At 40.3% G+C, this 19,571-nt stretch overlaps 2 protein-coding genes and 1 long non-coding RNA gene across 5 annotated transcripts in view; 2 read left to right on the plus strand and 1 right to left on the minus strand.

Moving 5' to 3' along the window:
* The window catches only part of LOC307183808, a 145,297-nt gene extending 143,565 nt beyond the window's left edge, over window positions 1-1,732 (minus strand). The window contains exons 1-2 of the long non-coding RNA XR_013827613.1: window positions 1,596-1,732; window positions 892-939 (exon numbers count right to left, since the gene is read on the minus strand). This is a non-coding gene — a long non-coding RNA (uncharacterized lncRNA). The remainder of the gene's footprint in view (window positions 1-891; window positions 940-1,595) is intronic.
* Window positions 1-19,571, plus strand: part of ITGA1 (integrin subunit alpha 1) — a 173,569-nt gene that overhangs the window by 8,396 nt on the left and 145,602 nt on the right. The window contains exon 1 of one of the 3 annotated variants that reach the window (XM_079916900.1): window positions 2,262-2,372. The exons of the other annotated variants lie outside the window; for them this stretch is intronic. The gene's annotated coding sequence lies outside the window, so the exon portion shown is untranslated. Of the gene's footprint in view, window positions 1-2,261; window positions 2,373-19,571 lie in introns of those variants that run through there. 3 annotated transcript variants of the gene reach the window in all.
* PELO (pelota mRNA surveillance and ribosome rescue factor) lies at window positions 2,532-4,200 on the plus strand. Its single transcript, XM_079916901.1, has 2 exons — window positions 2,532-3,275; window positions 3,563-4,200. Exons 1-2 carry the CDS (start codon window positions 2,550-2,552, stop codon window positions 3,992-3,994), a joined length of 1,158 nt encoding a protein of 385 aa, XP_079773027.1. The 5' UTR covers window positions 2,532-2,549; the 3' UTR covers window positions 3,995-4,200.

Below are 19,571 nucleotides of genomic sequence, written 5' to 3' on the forward strand. Positions count from 1 at the left end.
TTATATTTAAAAAGACAGCCCAAAGCAGTGTGCCTCATAATTAAAACAAACAAACAAAAGAACCACAGAATCAACAGTCTATGGGGGTTTCCCATAGATTCTCAATGTAGAAATATGTGTGTATTTTTCTAAAGTAGAATATTAGATCTTTCTCAAGAATTACAACGGTGACCTAGGCTGAGCAAAAGGAATATTACATTGAAAAGAATATAAGGACTGTTTTAAAGTAATAAAAGAGCAAGGAAGGGACCTTCCTTTCAAATGCCCTAGGTTGGTTCCTAAGCTGTGAGTCTTTGTTTAACTGGCAAAGGTGAGAGTTAAGGGGAAATGGCAGTGGGTAATAGCACATAATCTTTGGGGTTGCAGAGATGATTTCAAGCATCCATAAATGTAGAATTGTGTCAGTGGAAAGAGAAAGTGTGGAATTAAGCAGACCTGGATTTGAATGCTGGTTATGTGATCTTGAATACATTTCTTAACTTCTCTGTAATTCATTTTCTTCATCTATGTATAAGGATAACAAATATTTACCTTACAGGTGAGGACTAGAAAAAGCATAGGAAAGTACCAGGTGAATATTCAGTAAGTGATAGCTCTTCAGTAACAACCTAACATTTATTAAGGTCCCTGTGTGCCTATCACTGTGATTCTGTGGTTTTCGATCCTTGGCAGATTTTTCAAGAGGGGGATGATTATACTTAGAAAGGTGATCAAGGAGTATCTCAAAGCATCTCCTCCTTTCCCTCTCTCCCTCTCTCTCTTTCTCGCTGTCACTCACACACACACACACACACACACACACACATTCACTCTACCAGTTAAGAATTCTTGTAGCTTAACAAGCACCTTTTAAAAAGATACATGTCCCTTGGAGACACAAGCCATACTCACACTTTAGTGTGATCAGTTCCTTGCTCAGTGAAAAGCTGCTGGGTTCTCCTGGAAGTAGAAGAAGGCAGTCTGAGTTAGGAACTTTGGAAGGGCACTCAGTATGATAGGAAGGTGGGGAAGGAAGGAGGTACAGAAAGAGAAGGAGGGAGAAGAGAGGCCACAAAATATTGGTTCTAATTTACACTAGAGTTTTGGAGGGGACCTATGTATCCCCTGACAATCTCTGAGGAAGTTAATTGAGATCTGAGTATCAAGACTTGTGCCAACATCATATTGCTCCCTTTCATCTCTGTCTCACCAGTTCAGGATGGTAAGCTTCCCTTTAAATGCCATACGCAATAAGATAGGAAGGCGAATGGGGAAGATCTGTGCCCTCTTCTCTCCAACCCATCTTAACTCTCAAGAAAACTTTGGTAGGCTTTTTCTATTCACTGGTCCTTTTAAGAAGCAAGCCCCACTTCCCAAACTCCCCCGTCTCTCCTTCCCCCCGAAAATGTTAAGTGACGTAAGGTTTTTCTTAGCAATGAATTCTGTAGCTATTCAATCAAGGTCGGTCATAGTAGAACAGTCCTTCCCCACTTCCCCAATCCTCAGCTCTCAGCTCAGCTTTGACAGTGAAGATCCCGTCCTAAACTACCGAGACCCAATTCCCCCCCGTAAACATTTCACAGGCTACTGAGCTGCGGAAAGCTGAGTCTGCCAACCTTGGATTCTGAGATTCTCAGGACATCAGATCAAGCAACTGAGAGGCCCATCCAGGGGTAAATTCCACAGATGGTTTCTTCTTTCTCTGGGATCAATGTTCTAACATCTGGGTTAATCAGATCATGCAGACTTGGTTAATTAAGCGCAGAAAACAGCTGGGCACGTTACTCACGGCCCAGACGCACCATGACCAGTCGTTCTTAAGAAACAGCTTCTGGACAGACCAGCTCCAAAAAGCGTGTGGCGTCTGAGTGCGGATAAGGCAGGAGCAAAGCGGGCCGCAGTTTGGACCTTGGGGCCAAGTCTGCACTTTTCTGAGTTCCTTTTACTTTTCCGTAAGTTTTGAAATTGCATTTACCCGGCGGGAGAAGGTGTAGCGTGGCAACCGCACACAGCTGAAAAAAATATATATGTTTGCACTCACAAACTCCCCAGATTCTTCACAAACAGGGGTGGAAGAGAAAACTTAGGACGTCCAAGTTCAGCATTAATACGAATGACTCGCCAGCAAAGATTCCGTACACTTCCCTCGGGTGGTTTATTCTCCGAGAAACAACTCCCAGCTTAGTGCGCCTGCGCACGAGCAGGCTGCGGCCCCGCCTCCCCGTTGCGGACGTAAAACGTGCGCTGGGAGGCAGGACGTGGGCTGCGCATGCGCCCTTACTGCATCGGCCTCGATCTGTACGGCGGCTGGTACCGCGGAGAAGGTGTTCGCCGGTGTCTCTTGCGCCGGTCCGACGCGGCGCGCCCCGAGACCACGAAAAGGAAGGGCTAAAGTAAGTGTTCCCCCCAGCCGCTAGAGTCATATAGAAAGTGTTTCCTTCCCGCCAGGCAAGTGCCTGTAGGAACCGGACCCCGTCCCCTTCACGGCCTAAACTTTCCCCTCCCTACCCCTTTCCTTGTGGCGATCCCCTCGGTTCCTCTTGTTCTGGCAGTGAGCCCCTGCCAAGATCATGAAGCTCTTGAGGAAGGACATTGAGAAAGACAATGCGGGCCAGGTGACCCTGGTTCCCGAGGAACCTGAGGACATGTGGCACACCTACAATCTAGTGCAGGTGGGCGACAGCTTGCGCGCCTCCACCATCCGCAAGGTACAAACGGAGTCCTCCACGGGCAGCGTAGGGAGCAACCGGGTCCGCACTACCCTCACTCTCTGCGTGGAGGCCATCGACTTCGACTCTCAAGCCTGCCAGCTGCGGGTCAAGGGGACTAACATCCAGGAGAATGAGTATGTCAAGATGGGGGCTTACCACACCATCGAACTGGAGCCCAACCGCCAGTTCACCCTGGCCAAGAAACAGTGGGACAGTGTGGTTCTGGAGCGCATCGAGCAAGCCTGTGACCCAGCCTGGAGCGCTGATGTAGCGGCTGTGGTGATGCAGGAAGGCCTCGCTCATATCTGCTTAGTCACTCCCAGCATGACCCTCACTCGGGCCAAGGTGGAAGTGAACATCCCTAGGAAACGGAAAGGCAACTGCTCCCAGCACGACCGGGCCTTGGAGCGGTTCTATGAACAGGTGGTCCAGGCCATCCAGCGCCACATACACTTTGATGTTGTAAAGTGCGTCCTGGTGGCCAGCCCAGGATTTGTGAGGGAGCAGTTCTGCGACTACATGTTTCAACAAGCAGTGAAGACGGACAACAAAGTGCTCCTGGAAAACCGGTCCAAATTCCTTCAGGTAAAACAGTCTTACCCAGGGATAATTAAGAATGGGCAGAGGGGTTTATGTAAATGACTCCTAAAGTTTTAGAACTAGGAAAAGTACAAGAGGAGGAAGGTTTAACTTGACTGGGATTGTAAGTGAGATCATGAAATGAGAAGAGACTAGCAAATTGATATAGTAAACTTGGCTTAAATCCTTAAACATATAAAGCCTTACCAGTGTTTTTGGCTTGAGGTCATTGTGGGCTGTTTAATGGGTACTCTAAGAGATCTTTTGTCTAACTTTTGTAATTGTGATTCTAGGTACATGCCTCCTCTGGACACAAGTACTCCCTGAAAGAGGCCCTTTGTGACCCTACAGTAGCTAGCCGCCTTTCAGACACTAAAGCTGCTGGGGAAGTAAAAGCCTTGGATGACTTCTATAAAATGTTACAACATGAACCTGACCGAGCTTTTTATGGACTCAAGCAGGTGGAGAAGGCCAATGAGGCCATGGCAGTTGACACATTGCTCATCAGCGATGAGCTTTTCAGGCACCAGGATGTAGCCACACGGAGCCGGTACGTGCGGCTGGTGGACAGTGTGAAGGAGAACGCAGGCTCTGTTAGGATCTTCTCCAGTCTTCATGTGTCTGGGGAACAGCTCAGCCAGTTGACTGGGATAGCTGCCATTCTTCGCTTCCCTGTCCCCGAACTCTCTGACCAAGAGGATGATTCTAGTTCCGAAGAAGATTAATGATTGGAACTAATAATCGAGACAACCTGTGTCTCTTTCACTGTTAGATTTTCTCAGCATCCTTGTGACAGAAAGCTGCGAAAGTGGCACTTTGTGATTCTTACAGGGGTTTCTCATGTATTTGGTCACATTAGGTGATTTGTGGTTGGCAGGACATGTATTCAAACTGAACAATAAAAGGAAATAATCTCCATGTATTACCATCTTTATTAATTGGGATAATTTTATTTCAGAATTATGAGTTATTCGCAGTACTTAGAAACATTTTGTATATTTAAAACGAATGCCGTATATTCTTTGGAATAGACTGTAAAATCCCATACTGCATGCTTTGAAGTAGTTTTCCTTAGGAAAAGCTTTTTAATATCTCATCTTCAGTTTACATTGTTTATTTTAATTCGGCATGGTGTTCTTACACTGGTTTTCTTAATGATCCTTTTCTCCCCATTTCCGCCCACGTTCCATTTTTTTTAATTTTTAAATTTATTTGCTATTTTAAATGATAGCTAAATAATTAGAAGATTTTCTTGGGGACAAATTTAAAATGTGTTTTTCTTAAGAGACTTGTTAAACCAATCATGTTAAGAGTAACAAGGTGGGGGTTTTTTTGCTTTAGAACTAATCGTAATTGCTTCAGAGGAGCACTTAATTAGTTATTTTTAGGTCATTGAGCTTTGGTCTGCTAAGGATTCTCAGGATAATCTATTTAAGGTGCCTTTATTTTTAAAATGAGGCTAAGGTATGTGATTTGCTTATAGGCTATATTAGTGGCAAACCTAGAAGTAGTCCCCAGTCTGGACTTGAGTTCTTTGCACTGCTACACCATTTATGTATTTATTTTGTAGCTTATCATAGTTAAATACTTAATGCTACCTTGAATTTGTATTTGCTTTTACATTCTTAATGGACTTTCTCTACGCCCTATTTTAGGGGTGAGAAAGCCTGTTCAGAAAGTTTAAGTCACATCATTAGTATGTGGCAGTTGATTTGTACTCCAGCTCTTTACCATACTTAGGGAATTTCTGCAAATAGCTGAGAGTTTAAAATATTTTCATTATTTTTTCCAAGAGTTAGGGAGGGGGCCTTGAAATGTAATTGCATCTTGACCTTTTACACATCTCAGCTTAGCAAAATAATTAGGAAAGGCCTTATGAAGAAGGAGTGATAATTCAGTCTGTAACTCCAGGATCAGTGGTGCCTGCTTCAAATAAGGACACTAAGTAAACTCTTGCTTGTCCTGTCTGTGTCTGAGCCTTTCTCCTGGTGTAAGTGCCAGGTTTGGGGATTATTTTTTTTAAACTTCCTAACTAATCTGAACCTTTTTATCTGTAATTGGGGGTGGACACCTCCATATACTTTAAAACCACATTTTTATATGTCTATTGTACTTCCTAATCAAAATAATTCAGATTGTCGTTCCGTTATAATTCATGAATATTTAAGATACCATTAAAAGTATGTTATTAATGATTGGTAGGAGTGTAGATATGAAGTCACTAAGATTCTTAATGTTAGAACCTGATTGATAATGCATCATATTCTCAGGAAGAATTTGGAGGTTTGGGGCCTCGTGCTCATAATCTATGCAGAACTGCTTATTCCTAGCTGTTATCCTTGGTAATAAAAACCAGGGGAAATAAAAGCTTATGGTAAGCCTGACCAATACATTTTAGGACGTAAGTTCTCAAATTTAGCTGCTTCTTAGCTTCACCTTGGGAGTTTTAAAAACTCTATACCCAGACTGGACCCCAGACTAAATAACCTTACACCCCTAGCAATGCTGGAGTGTTTTTTAAAATTATTATTAAAGCTCCCAGGTGATTCCAATAAGCATCAAGGCTGAGACCCTTGATTCAGGCCTTGCTATTCAAAAGTGTGGTCCATGGACCAGCAGCATCCCCTGAGAGCTTGTTAGAAACTGGAATCCAGGGCTGTACACTAAACCTGTTGAATTGCAATCTGTATCTTAACATCTCCAGTTGATTGCTGTGTATAATCAAAGCTGATAAACATAAGCAATAGCTTATTCTCCCTGTGCTACTTAATCTCTGCCTAGGGTTGCCAGCCATAGAGAAAAAGATTTGAGTTTTAAGAGAGCTAAACTGCCAATATTCAATTAAATTATCTATAAAACTCTAAATGAAAGCCTGTTTATATGTCTATAACATATTTAAAATATCTTTAAGAATTTGTATTTTTAAAAAGTTACATATTATGCCAATACCATTATCAAGAGTATAAATCTTCCTAGATGCATAGATGTAAAGATCAAAATAGTGATAGGAGCATATAAAATACAAAATTAATTCAAATAATTAGTTTTTACTATTCTATAGAAAACAAAATGAACCATAGGTCTCTGGAAATCATATGCACTAGTTTAATTCCAATTGCTCTTCATTAATAAGGAATGACTATGGTAACAAATGGAAACACTGTCAATAACATACCTCTCACATTAATGCAATGTTGTACTGTAAGTTTCCATTTACCATAAGGTGCTTGTTGTAAACAAAGATTGCTACCCTCACTAGGCTCAATAAATGAGAAGTTTGCAATTTGTTTCATTTTGTTCCAGATATGATACATATAAAATTACATTTTGCTATTCCTGGTCTATTATATGTTAAATATTTTGCTAATTTTACGTCTGGACAGTTGATGCTGGATTTCACTTTCATTACTCCCATATATACAAGTTGGATTCCCCCCCACCCCCAGGTGTCACTAGAATAGCTTTGTAAAGCTAATTTTCTTTTATCTCTAGTTACTTTCAGTCATTAACTTTAGTTTCCTTTTTTAATCCCTGTAACCAGATATCAAACTCACAGTATCTTTAACAGAAGTGACTCATAATTTCTGCAGTTCATATATTCTGGAACTGAAATTCTCTTTGTTGCTAAAAAAAAGTACACGGATGAAATGATGTATATGTGAATTCCGCAAAGTAGAAGCTGTTTGTTGGGAAGGTATTATTTTGCTTTTAAATCGGATGGTTTTCCAAGTAAATAAAACTGGCAGTTTGTATTCAGTATCGGGATATGTGAATTACATGTTGAAAGGGGTTTCTAAGGTGTTTCTTAGAGTTTGAGCAGAGAGAAATTCTTTCGCCTGTGGCCAGAGCTTAGATATGAGGCATCCATATTTATATTACACCAGTCATCAAGGGCAGTACATTTAATTTTATCTGTTCATTTTTTTAGTACCTGTTTGAACCCAGTACTGAGCTGGGTTTAGGGAAGAAACATGTAAACAAATCACTGGATAAAAGTAACTTGTAGAAAGTATGAGAGGGCACAATGTTGCAAGGGGTTGCTTTTAGAAGGAACTTTATAGAGCAAGAGCCAGTAAATGTACTTAAAATGATAAACCTGGAGAGGTTATCAGGAAGAGGAGGGCGGGGCAAGTGTGCTAATCACATCAGACCCTCCATGCCACAATAAAGAGTAGGTTCGACCATTATGAGAAACCACTGAAAAGTTTAAACAGGAGAATGGCATGATAAACTTTGCATTTCACAAATATCACTGTTTGGCAGCATAAAGGATGCATTGGAGGAGGCAAGATTGGAGGCAAGGAGACAGATTAAGAGAACACTTATTAGAAAAATTTAAGAGGAAAATGATGATGGTCTAAACAAAGGCAGTAAGAATGAACAGTCAAGAGGAGGTATTAGGAGATAGGCTCAGAGGGACGTGAGGTTTGTTCAGAGTTATGGAAGGAGTAGAGTCTAGGGGTAAATCTCAGGGTTTTTTCTTGACTGGTGGGAGATATTAGGGCATAATTCAGACACAGGACAAATAGGAAGAGAAGCTGACTTGCAAGGAAAAACAGTAAGTTCAGTTTGGAATCTGGTTTGAAGTGCCTGTGGGACATCTGTAATGCTTTTCCACCAGACTGTTATATGCTTACTTACTCCCTTCAGGTTTTTGCTCAAAATATCACCTGCTCCATGAAGTCTTCCTAAAGCAGCCTTTTTAAAAAATGTACCTTCTCCAAGATTCCCTTATCCTTCCTTGTCTTATTTTTCTCTGTAACGCTTAATTTCACTTAGCTGTTTTGCTTATCATATATCTCGAATGTAAGCTCCAGGAAGGCAGAGATTATTGTCTATTAGGTCATTGCTATATCCCCAATGCTAAGAACAAACCCTGGCACAGAGTAGATGCTCGGAAAAAAAAAAAAAAAGATGACTAAATGAATGACCGAATGAATCAATCTCCAGAAGAAGGTCCCTTAGACAGTTGTGCATACAGTTCTGAAGTTCAGGAAAAAGCATTTGGCCGGGGATAATAATACAAGAAATGTTCAGCATATGAGCAGACCTGAAATCATGGAGAAAAAAAATGACCTAGGAAGTATTAGTAAAACTAGAAATAAAAGAGGGCCAGGCATCAAAGCATAGGGAAACAGCAATATTTAATCTCTTTAAATGCTACTTCATTCTCTGTATTATAACAAAGCACAGGTGTTTATAGATTTCAACACTTGATATAGTCGGATAATTATTTTTCCCCTACATATCTCTATAGTGTACTAGAGATATACATGTAGAATAGTTAAAGTATTGATTTCATAAAAAGCTGAATTTTTAAAAGTTCTTAAGATAAAAATTTCTAAGTCGGGGGCAAAAACTAAATTACTTTTGTTTATGTTTTTTAAGTGGATCTTAACATGCATGTACATTTACTAATTTAGTGTATGAAAAGTTAGTTTTAAAAAAAAGATATATTAGGGGGTGATGATTTAATTTATTAAAAGATTTTTCTCAGGATCCCCATAGTACAGGGATTATTAGCAAGCTCTGTTTCATTCAGGTCGAAGGGTTACTGCTATACGGCCCTTAGCCCTCATGTCTCCTACCCTAATCTGCATCTTTGATTCCCTCACCACTTCCTCTTTTACTCCCTGTGGGACCGCAAGTGCCAGAGTTGTGACATAAACTTTGCAGAGTTATACCTGTTCTAAAAATTGATTTTGACCAGCCCATAATTTTGTTGATACACATTTTTCAGCAAATGAGTTCCCAGTTAGTGAAGAACAACTAAAATGGGGATGTAAAAGCAATTATAAAAAGAATAAACAATTTCAGATAAAGTTTTTAAAGCCCTAAATAAAAGTTTTCTTCATGTTGATGTTAGCGTATTTAAACTTTGTGCTGTGATTCAGTTTACGTATTTTAAAAGATTTAGTAGTTTAGAAAAGTGCTATTCAAGATTTTCGTAATGCATTGTGTGTATTGCTGATGAATTCTCAATTTAGAAGTTTAGTGCAAAAGTGTTACAGAAAAGCCAAAATGGTTTCTAACGGAGTTGAGATGCAAGTATAATACTTCTGTGTATCAAGGATGCCTTACTTAGAAAAGATTCAAAGTCAGCAATGCAGCTAATTAAGATGTTGAAGAATAAAGCCTCTAGTAATGGCCTAGAACAACTTGAGGAGTTACTTAACATCATCAAGTAGCAGGTAAACTTCACTAGAAATGAAAAAGAGATTGGCTAAGTTCAGGAAGGAGATAGTTAAATTAGAAAGACTATGAAAAGGCATTGGCAAAAGATATTTGTTAAGCTGAAGTGGAGATGATAAAATCTCATTCATCATGTTTCTTTACATGGCAAGAATTCTTCGTTTTTAGGAAGTGTTTGATACAGCATCACCGTCTCTATTCTCATCCATATTTTAGAGTGTTCTTTGTAGATTTCCAAGTATACGAATTGGAAGATAGCCCATTTATTTTTCAGTATTTAATTTCTCTATCTTAAGAAACATGTTAGTGTATTCTGTTGTGGTAAAGAACACCGGGAAGGACACTGGGATATTGTGAATTTATTCGTTTAAATTTAGGAGAAGCTAATGTGTTTTCTCAAGGAAAATCCACTTTTGTGTGCAGCACTTTAGTTGTATGCAAGTCTGCTGACACTATCATTTTTGCTTTTGACAGCGAATACTTTAATTCTGTAACAATTGACATCAGTATGGGAAGGTCTTATATTTCTAGATGCCAGTTGCTAAAGATTGTGACATTTATGATAAATTGTAGGGATTTGGATTACCAGTCTTCTTTTAGGTTCCCTTTCCTTCATCCCTTAACATTGCCCACATTCTTTAGAATGCCTGTTTTTCTATAAAGGAGGAGACCTAGAGGACTTAGAGCTTATTTCAACTTAGGCTGCCACATTTGGTTCCAGAACACCCAGTACTGAGGCAGGGCAGTATCTGCCAGACAGCAAATACCAGAGAACAGTGTCTTTGCAGCCACATGCCTGGCCATGCACAGGGTTGGCACCACTGTCCCAACTCCAGGAATGGACAACCTGTTAAAATAAAAGTAACCACGTGCTTATTAAAGACCAGACCTGTGGGAAGTGCTTTAAAAGGAAATATTTAATTCTTTGAAGAGTCCTATGAGAAAGGTTTCGTCAGTACTATTTTCAGGTAAGAAAACAAAAGAGGTTAAATAATTTGTCCAAAATCACATAGCTGGTGACTGTGATAAGGTGCCCAATCAAGCAACTCTCTAAAAATACAAGAATGCCAGTCCATTCCTCAATTTTCTGTTTGGAGTAGGTCAAATGTACCTAGAAATAGAAAAATGATTCGGTAACACTAAATTTTATGTAATTGGCCAAGCTTTGTTGCAGTCATTTTGTATGTATTTTTATTTACCTACCACTGTTATTTTTCATCTCTCATGAAAAATCAGGAACTCAATTGTATGTCATTCTAGTCTGAAATATAGTTGAGGATTAGAAAGTGTACAGAAACTGTTGTAAGTCTATATATTAAACCAAGCCCCTCAAGCCTTTACTCAGCATCTGTTACTATTTCACACTTAGTTTTAGCAAGCTTGTCTTTTAAAAAAGTTGTAAGCCTACTATCTTAATTCATGCATTATTGTAACATAGTAGCACCTTAAGTAGCAGAAACTATGCTACTTCGGTATGCAAAGATGAATTAAGGTATGTGTCCGTGGCTTTAATCAGCAAATTAGATGTCAAGGAGAGATGACCACAAATGGCCAAGCTGACAGGGAGGTGACTGCAGTGAGAAATGACAGCTCGGGTGGATCCTGAATCACCATCGAAAGAAAAAAGTCTAAGGCTCAGAGGCTTTCACTGGGGCCTGAGGACATTACTGTGTTACAATAGCTGGCGTTCATATTGAGGAAAGGATTGAATTACATTCAGAAGTCAAGGAAATGGATCGTCTTTCAAAATTACTTTTCTCCAAAAATCATTAAAAGATAATCAAACTTAAAGAAATCTTTAGCTATCTGCCATACCTAGAATGGCAGTTCCAGATAGCCAGAGTTTTACCATACCTTAATAGTCTTAACAAGAAAACTTAGATAATTGTTGAAAGATGAATACTTGTTAAAGAAAAACATCCCAATAGATTTTAGCTGTAAAATGTATTCAGAGGTAGGAGGTCCTCTGAGTTCAAGTCTAAGTTCCAGAAGTTTTATGTCTGGAATTTTTCGTCAAGTCCTAGTGTAAACATCAACTAGAAATTTTTGTTTGACAGCAGTGTGAAAAATTGCTCCGTGGATATAAAACATTTTAACCTTGTGGTTCAGCTCATTGATCCTGTGACCATAATTTAGAGTTTTTTCTTCCTCTCCAAGTATATTGTTGACAATGGTAGAAGTCACTTTTTTTTTTTTTTGATGAGGTGAAGGAGAGGAAGATTGAACATGCATTGTAGTACATGGCTCTGAATCATTTAGAATCATAAAAGGTTAATGATGTATGGAAACTTTTATGTCATCTGACCTACTCACTTCATGATACGGATGTCAGCCGAGGCCCAGAGAGTGTTGGTAACCTGCTCAAAGTCGCTCAAACGAGAGTTTTTCATAGAGTCCACATTCCTGTTTGATCCATCCTATTCCAATTTCTTACGCATTTTCTTGTCACCAGTGCACACTGGGAGGCAGTTGGGGTAAGTGAACAAAGACCAATATGAGATTCTAAAAATGCCCTAAACCCTCCTTTATCAAATAATTCTTCATCTTGGGGCAAGACAGTTTCTCAGAAACATGACTGAGACTCAAACCCAGCTTTGAAGTCCATTTGTCCATTCTTCGAACAACTATTTATCTTCTGCTAGAGAAAGACTGCCTCCTGCCTTTCTTCTTCTGAGAATCATTTCGTTCTTCTGGCAACCACTTACTAACTACCTACTATGTGCCAGGCAGTCTGGCAGCCCCCAGAGATATGAGGTGAATAGAGAAGATCACAGTCCCTTCCTTCAAGGGAAACCCAGTCTAGGATGGGCAAAGACAGAAAGAAAACAAGCAATCACAGCACTGCAATAGGTACAGGAATAAGAACTGTGTGGGAATCTGAGAGCTCAAAGGGTGCTCTTAACTCAGCCTGGCTTCACTGAGGAGGTGCTATCGGAGCTTAAACTGCTAAATTCCAGAAGCTCACACTGGTCTTGCATTGGTTTCTAGAGAAATGAGGCAAAGGAAACTGAAAGCATTCCTCTCAAATTTACTTGGTAAAATTTTTTTCTTCTAAGTATTGGTCCCTGTAATCCCTAAGCTCTCTCTAAGCTCTGCAGTAAAGAGTCAACAAACCTGAGAAGAGACATCATGGAGAAAGGAGGTTATGTTGCTTCCTACTCTCAGAAAGAAGTGAAAAAGGCATCAATGGAATCAGAAATACGAACAGGAGACCATGACTGAAAAGAAGAGAAAGATGCTAGAACCATTGTATTTTCCATATTTTTGTTATCTCCTGTTTCTCTCTCATGACTTAACAGCAAAACAATTAAACCAGAAAAGAGAGCTTGTTGCTCAGTAAGCCGGGGAGCAGGACATCATGTCCTCTCCACAGCCATTCTTGGAAAAGAGGTTGTCCAGGGTAGAGTGGGTGGTGGTGGCCTCCTTGGGGAAAGGGAAACAGCCTTCTGGGCCTGCTGTCAAGCGGGAAGTGCCAGAGAGCTGACTTGGGCCTGGGGAAAGCCCAGAGGCTGGCCGGCAGGAAGACCTGGGGTCTTTCCTATCTCTTTATGCACCACTTTATCCTTGGTACAAAATTCAGGAAAATAACCTTCATAAACAATTTCTGTCCTAAGTAGTACATTTTACTAAATGGCCAACATGGATTGGGTGTTGTGGAAGGAAGGGGAATTTTCTGCAGAAGGGAGAAAAGAACACAGTCTATTTTATGAGGAGGAGTGAACTCTGGGAATAGTGCTCTGACCCTGTGTGTCTCAGCGGTATTCTCAGCCTGGGTGAAAGGAAGTGGAAGAATGTGTGGAATGTGGGGAAGTGGGAAGAGCTGAGACACAATTAGTTCTCTGCCTCATTAAATGTAGTAATATATTTTTAAGAAAATGAGTCTGTTATCACTGGAGTAAATTTGGGCCTAACTCCTTGCCTAGAACTTGACAGAGCTTAATAAGTGTTAGAATTTTTCCTGCCTTTCTGGGAATCATTTTCACCCTTATCTCTAGCTCTTATACTCTCTCTGGGTCACAGTAAAATATAGTGGGAAATGGTGTGAGTAGACAGGAAATGTGGAGAAAGACCCGGCCTTTTTATAACGGTTTGCTGTAGATTTTAAAGCTCTTAGATTTGCATTTGATGCATGGGTTCACATATGTCCTTCTAAACGAATTAGAAACTTTAATTGTCAGAGTCAAGAAAGTAATACAGCCAGATTTTATACTTGAGACTATAAAAAGGATGTTGCACACCAAAAATTACAGTGTAATGTACATGCTGTTAGCCATAGTTACAAAAAAGACTGTGTATAAGCATTTGCAAAAGCATCGCCTTTCTGAATAACTATGAATCACAGAAGAAGTCATCTATGCCATTCTCAGAGGACTCTGGCTGTGGTAGGACAGACATGAGAACTGGCCTGTGAATCAGATCAGGATGTGCCCAGGCCCTACCGGTTGGTTGTGTGACTTGAAATCATTTCATCCATTTGAACCTCCATTTCTTCATCAGTAGATTGAGGAAAGATGGGTGGCACTTGATTTCCTAGGCACCCTTGCAGATCCCTGATTCTACTTGGTGCAGTAGCAATAATTGTTTGTTATTTTTAAAAGTGGTATCTTGGGCTTCCCTGGTGGCGCAGTGGTTGAGAGTCCGCCTGCCGATGCAGGGGACACGGGTTCGTGCCCCAGTCCGGGAAGATCCCACATGCCGTGGAGCGGCTGGGCCGCTGAGCCTGCGCGTCCGGAGTCTGTGCTCCGCAACGGGAGAGGCCACAACAGTGAGAGGAAGTGGTATCTTTCCAGCAAAATAAATCTTCAGTGACTCTCAGGTTTAAAAGGAATCTATTTTGCACCATATTCCAAAAGCTGCCAGATTTGGGGTTTGGCTGACTGCTAAAGAGAGCAGCCTGTTAGAAGGAGCAAATTCCAGAGCTGAGGGTCATGTTTTACAATGCTTTGCCAATTCTCCCATATGTTCAAAGTTGTTAGGGGCCTTTAAACTTGAGCATCAGGAGAGAAACAGTTGTTTAAAACATTTTGTCAATAGGTACACAAAAATTTTCAACTGTACAAATATATTTGAATAGTTTGCCACATTCCAATGACATGCCAAGTTGCACAGTCCTGCCACTTTCCTCCTTGTTACTTTTCCTCCCCTATCAACTTTGCTTGCTGTCCCAAAGAACTAGGTAATGAGAAGACACAGGTCTTTATTTTTACCGAAATGTTCTTTCAGTTTGGCCAGTGGTTCTCAAACCAGGCAGCTAGGGAGTTTTAAAATCACATGATGACTGGCCCCACCCCAGGCAATTAAGTCAGAATATTTGGGGAAAGGAATCCAAGCATCTGTACATTTAAAAAATGCTCCCCAGGTTTTTCTTTCTTTTTTTTTAAACTTTTTATTTTTTTAAACATCTTTATTGCAGTATAATTGCTCTACAATGGTGTGTTAGCTTCTGCTTTATAACAAAGTGAATCAGCTATACATATACATATATCCCCATATCTCCTCCTTCTTGTGTCTCCCTCCCACCCTCCCTACCCCACCCCTCTAGGTGGTCACAAAGCACCGAGCTGATCTCCCTGTGCTGTGTGGCTGCTTCCCACTAGCTATCTATTTTACATTTGGTAGTGTATATATGTCCATGCCACTCTCTCACTTCATCCCAGCTTACCCTTCCCCCTCCCCGTGTCCTCAAGTCCATTCTCTATGTCTGCGTCTCAATTCCTGTCCTGTCCCTAGGTTCTTCAGAACCTTTTTTTTTTTTTAGATTCCATATATATGTTAGCATACAGTATTTGTTTTCCTCTTTCTGACTTACTTCACTCTGTATGACAGACTCTAGATCCATCCTCTAGATCCATCCACCTCACTACAAATAACTCAATTTCGTTTCTTTTTATGGCTGAGTAATATTCCATGGTATATATGTGCCACATCTTCTTTATCCATTCATCTGTCAATGGACACTTAATTTGCTTCCATCTCCTGGCTATTGTAAATAGAGCTGCAGTGAACATTGTGGTACATGATTCTTTTTGAAGTATGGTTTTCTCAGGGTATATGCCCAGTAGTGGGATTGCTGGGTCATGTGGTAGTTCTATTTTTAGTTTTTTAAGGAACCTCCATACTGTTCTCCATAGTGGCTGTATCAATTTACATTCCCACCAACAGTGCAAGAGGCTTCCCTTTTCTGCACACCCTCTCCAGCATTTCTTGTTTGTAGATTTTTTGATGATGGCCATTCTGACTGGTGTGAGGTGATACCTCATTGTAGTTTTGATTTGCATTTCTCTAATGATGAGTGATGTTGAGCATCCTTTCATGTGTTTGTTGGCAATCGGTATATCTTCTTTGGAGAAATGTCTATTTAGATCTTCTGCCCATTTTTGGATTAGGTTGTTTATTTTTTTGATATTGAGCTGCATGAGCTGCTTGTAAATTTTGGAGATTAATCCTTTGTCAGTTGCTTCATTTGCAAATATTTTTTCCCATTCTGAGGGTTGTCTTTTCATCTTGTTTATGCTTTCCTTTGCTGTGCAAAAGCTTTTAAGTTTCATTAAGTCCTATTTGTTTATTTTTGTTAACACTCTCCAGGTGTTTCTTATCTGCAACCAGGTTAAACGTTGGCCCTTCATCACCTACTAGGCCAGTTGGCCCTAAAGTGTTCTGTGGCCACAAAACCAGTCAGGGTCTGGCTAAGAAAAAGAGATGGAGCATAGGAAAAATTGTGAAATTGTAGATTAATTATCCCCATTACTGAAAAGGCAACTCTAAAAAGTTGATGAGGGCAGTGTATTTCTTTAGCTTTAATGCCTCGTTGCAAGGTTTGACTGTACCTTATGTATTTTGTCTTGCTATAATAAATTCACAGGATTGATAGTGAATATTTATTGATGTACATATATTGCTCAGTATAGTGAAGGGAGTTACAAAAAAGTAGCTCCTTGAAGGATGGAGCTTATAAATCTTGGGATGCAAGAATTATGTAAAATGGAACATGATGTATATTTTACAGAGAGTGAAAGCTAAAATTGTTAGCAACAGGAAGATAACACAATTGGGTGGAATCACCTAAGAAGGTGGTATTTGAGTCTGGGTCACCTTCTGAATGTCTTCTTTCACTCAATCAGCAGGCAGCAGCAGTAAGAACATTGGCTCTTAGCTGGAAAATCTTAGCTCTGCTACAGATGGGCTCTGTGACCTTGGGCAAGTCATGTTACCTTTTTGATCCTCAAATTTAGATTTATGAGGTTTAATCTGTAAAATGGAAAAAAAATGATAAAACTTTCCTCATAGAGTTGCAAAGAATAAATAATATGATTTAAGCAAAATACCTGGGAATTAATAAGAGCTCTATTTAACTGAGTTTTATTCCTCCTTCCTGTTGCATCTATTTGCCATACATACCACTTGGGCACCAGATCAGCCATGGAGGTGTGAGGCAAAAGAAGTACCTGAAGTTTCTTCCTGTCATAAATCCCTACCATCTGCCGAGGATGGTGTTATAACCAGAAAAAGTAGACCCACTCCATCCAGTTACCCTCAGCAAGAGACAGGCTAGCCGATCGTTCTCAGTCTTTATAATATTTTTATTTCCTTACATTAGGATACATAATGCATGTCTCACCTCATTGCCCAGAGGATGGAGGTGAAAACTGTACTTTTGTAAGTGATAACAAGCCAGTAAGGAAGAGGAACATAGAAAAGCACATTTCATTCTCTACCTCTGCGTCTTTATTTTAAAATTAATTAATTAATTTTTAAAAAAGAAAAGCACATTTCACTTCATGCCAGGAGCAGTAACCCCTTCAAGAACACCACTGTGTGCACACAAAGAACCATAACTGCCCACCTAGGAGGTCCTGGCTCTGTGTACTGAACCACAGAAGCTCATATGGTACTGAGGTTGGATTTATATCAGCCATAACCCACCGTTAAACTTCCAATCAAACAAAATTAAGATTCTTAGATTGAACAATAGGTGCTATCTTTTCTTCCATTTAGTCACCTTAATTCCTGTGGTACCTGTTAATGATTATTTGAATATCGTTCTTCCACTGCTCAGCTTTCCTTGTCTGGGTGTTTCAGCCATATGTAAGTCATAAAAAAATCACAATTCCCTTACTACTTCTAAGTCAGTTGCAAACAACAGAAGGCAACTCTGGTAATGGAAGCAACAAAAAAATATTTTAGGAGAAGTTGAGGAGGCCTTAGATAGGAAGAGAAAGAGGAAGGCATAGTCAAATCTCTGCTGCAGAAATATCTATGAAGGACAATGCAGCCGATAGAATCGCCACCCCCAGACAACCACCACCAATCCACTGGACTTAAAACTCAACCAGAGATTCTGAGAGTAATCTTTAATGTGCAGAAACATCAGGTTGGCCATCCAGAGGTCACATGTTCACCTTCCCTGGACCAGGAGGCAGGATGAAGGACTGTTCTATACTCCTTCACTCCTCTGTATCCTAAAATCCCACCCCTTCCCCCAGCTAGGAAGAGTGTGGTTGCTGGAGAGCTAAAAGAAAAGAAAATATCCACTGACTATTGTAGAACAGTAGGAGTAAGAGAACTAACATTTACCGCATCCCATACAAGGCAGACTCTATACCGTGTTAGAGGCACAGGCCTGCAGCCAGATTGGCGTTGTTCAGACCCCCGCTCAGCCATCTGCTGGAAGAAGCAAGGGTGATGCTGAGCCTGGAACCCATGTCCGTCCAACTCTAGGGCCTGGTATCCCATCACTAGTTCATCCAGTCCAGTAGGTTTTAACTCTTACATTCTTCATCAGAGCAGAGATGCAAATTAGCTAGGAAAACCTTACCCTGAATCCCTTTCAGGCTTCATATCTGCTTGGGAAAAAAAAAAAAAATTACCTAACCATATAAAATAGTTGAATAATTGGCACATTTATTTTTCTTTTATGTGACTACTTCCCTTAAATCTTGACTTCAGTCTTGCTCTTGGGCTCCTGATATCCCGATGGATGTCTGATTCACCAGCAAGAACTTAAGAACCAGTCCTACTGCTAGATTTTAAATGGTGGCTTATTTAAATAGTCCAAGTCAGTCAGCGGATCACTAAATTTTTAGACTGGGCAGTTCTCAGTAGGAGATTCAGTATGAGTCCTGAAGCACAATGGAAGTTCAGGAGACTCAGGGAGCACCTGGCTTCCACAGTCACAAGTCTTGAGGTCACCTCAGGCCACTTACGTTTCTTGTCACTGCTTTTCCCCAGCTGACGTTTGGCTCTGGAGGGAAATGGAAGCCAGGAAAGAGGAAGATGATATTGTACCTCCCCACTCCCAACACACACCGGTCCTTAGCCTCAGCATTGTTTTCCAATCCGGCTGTCAGACTTCACGCATGGAAGAGGAGGAACTAGCAAACAAATCCAGATTTCCTCTTGGGCACCAAATGCTAAGCAGGGTTGGCCACAAAAATTTTAAAGAACAAAACCCACCAGCATTTTTGCTCTCCTACAGTGAAGCCTCAATTTAGAGGTGAGCCAAAGTTAAAAATATAAAACATATAGTAAGTGCTTCTCTTCCACCTTCCTAAGGTGGTCAGATTTAGGGGCTGGGGGAAATAGTGAACACGACAGACTTATTCTAAATGATTATTCATTGCTTACCTGAAATTCAAATTTAACTGGCTGTCTAGCAACCCTACACCCCCATGCTCATGTCTCTTTCACCACTGGCCATGATTGGCTTTGGTTGGAGAGATCTTTGCTCGGGTGGAAGTTGGGAGGAGGACTAGTGAGTGTATTCCTGCCCAAGATTGGTCTTGGCTCTAGTTTTAGAGCCTTTGTTGGAAGAATGGAGAAGGGCTGATCTCTTATGTGTTTGAAAAACACTGACCGAAGCCTTTCAACGATAGCATTGGATGTAAATAAATGTCTACTTAGCAGTCACTTTTTCCAGATGATCCTAATATCCTAAAATAAAAAGGTTATTACCTTTCTCAGTCCAGTCATCTGAGACTGTTACTCCAGAGAGGTGCCTAATTGCAAGATGTCTTTACAGTAGTACTAGTTAACGTTTATGATGCAATTTGATAATGTGAGGTTATCTTACAAAATTAAATTGGTAATTGCAAGTAGGCTTATATTCTTGAT

The sequence above is a fragment of the Stenella coeruleoalba genome (assembly GCF_951394435.1).
Source record: "Stenella coeruleoalba genome assembly, chromosome: 3".
Classification (NCBI taxonomy): domain Eukaryota; kingdom Metazoa; phylum Chordata; class Mammalia; order Artiodactyla; family Delphinidae; genus Stenella; species Stenella coeruleoalba.

Coding starts and splice junctions, on each gene's coding strand:
- PELO (XM_079916901.1), top strand. CDS start 2,550: ATGAAGCTCTTGAGGAAGGACATTGAGAAAGACAATGCGGGCCAGGTG. Junction 3,276..3,562: donor ACCGGTCCAAATTCCTTCAG/GTAAAACAGTCT, acceptor TTGTGATTCTAG/GTACATGCCTCCTCTGGACA.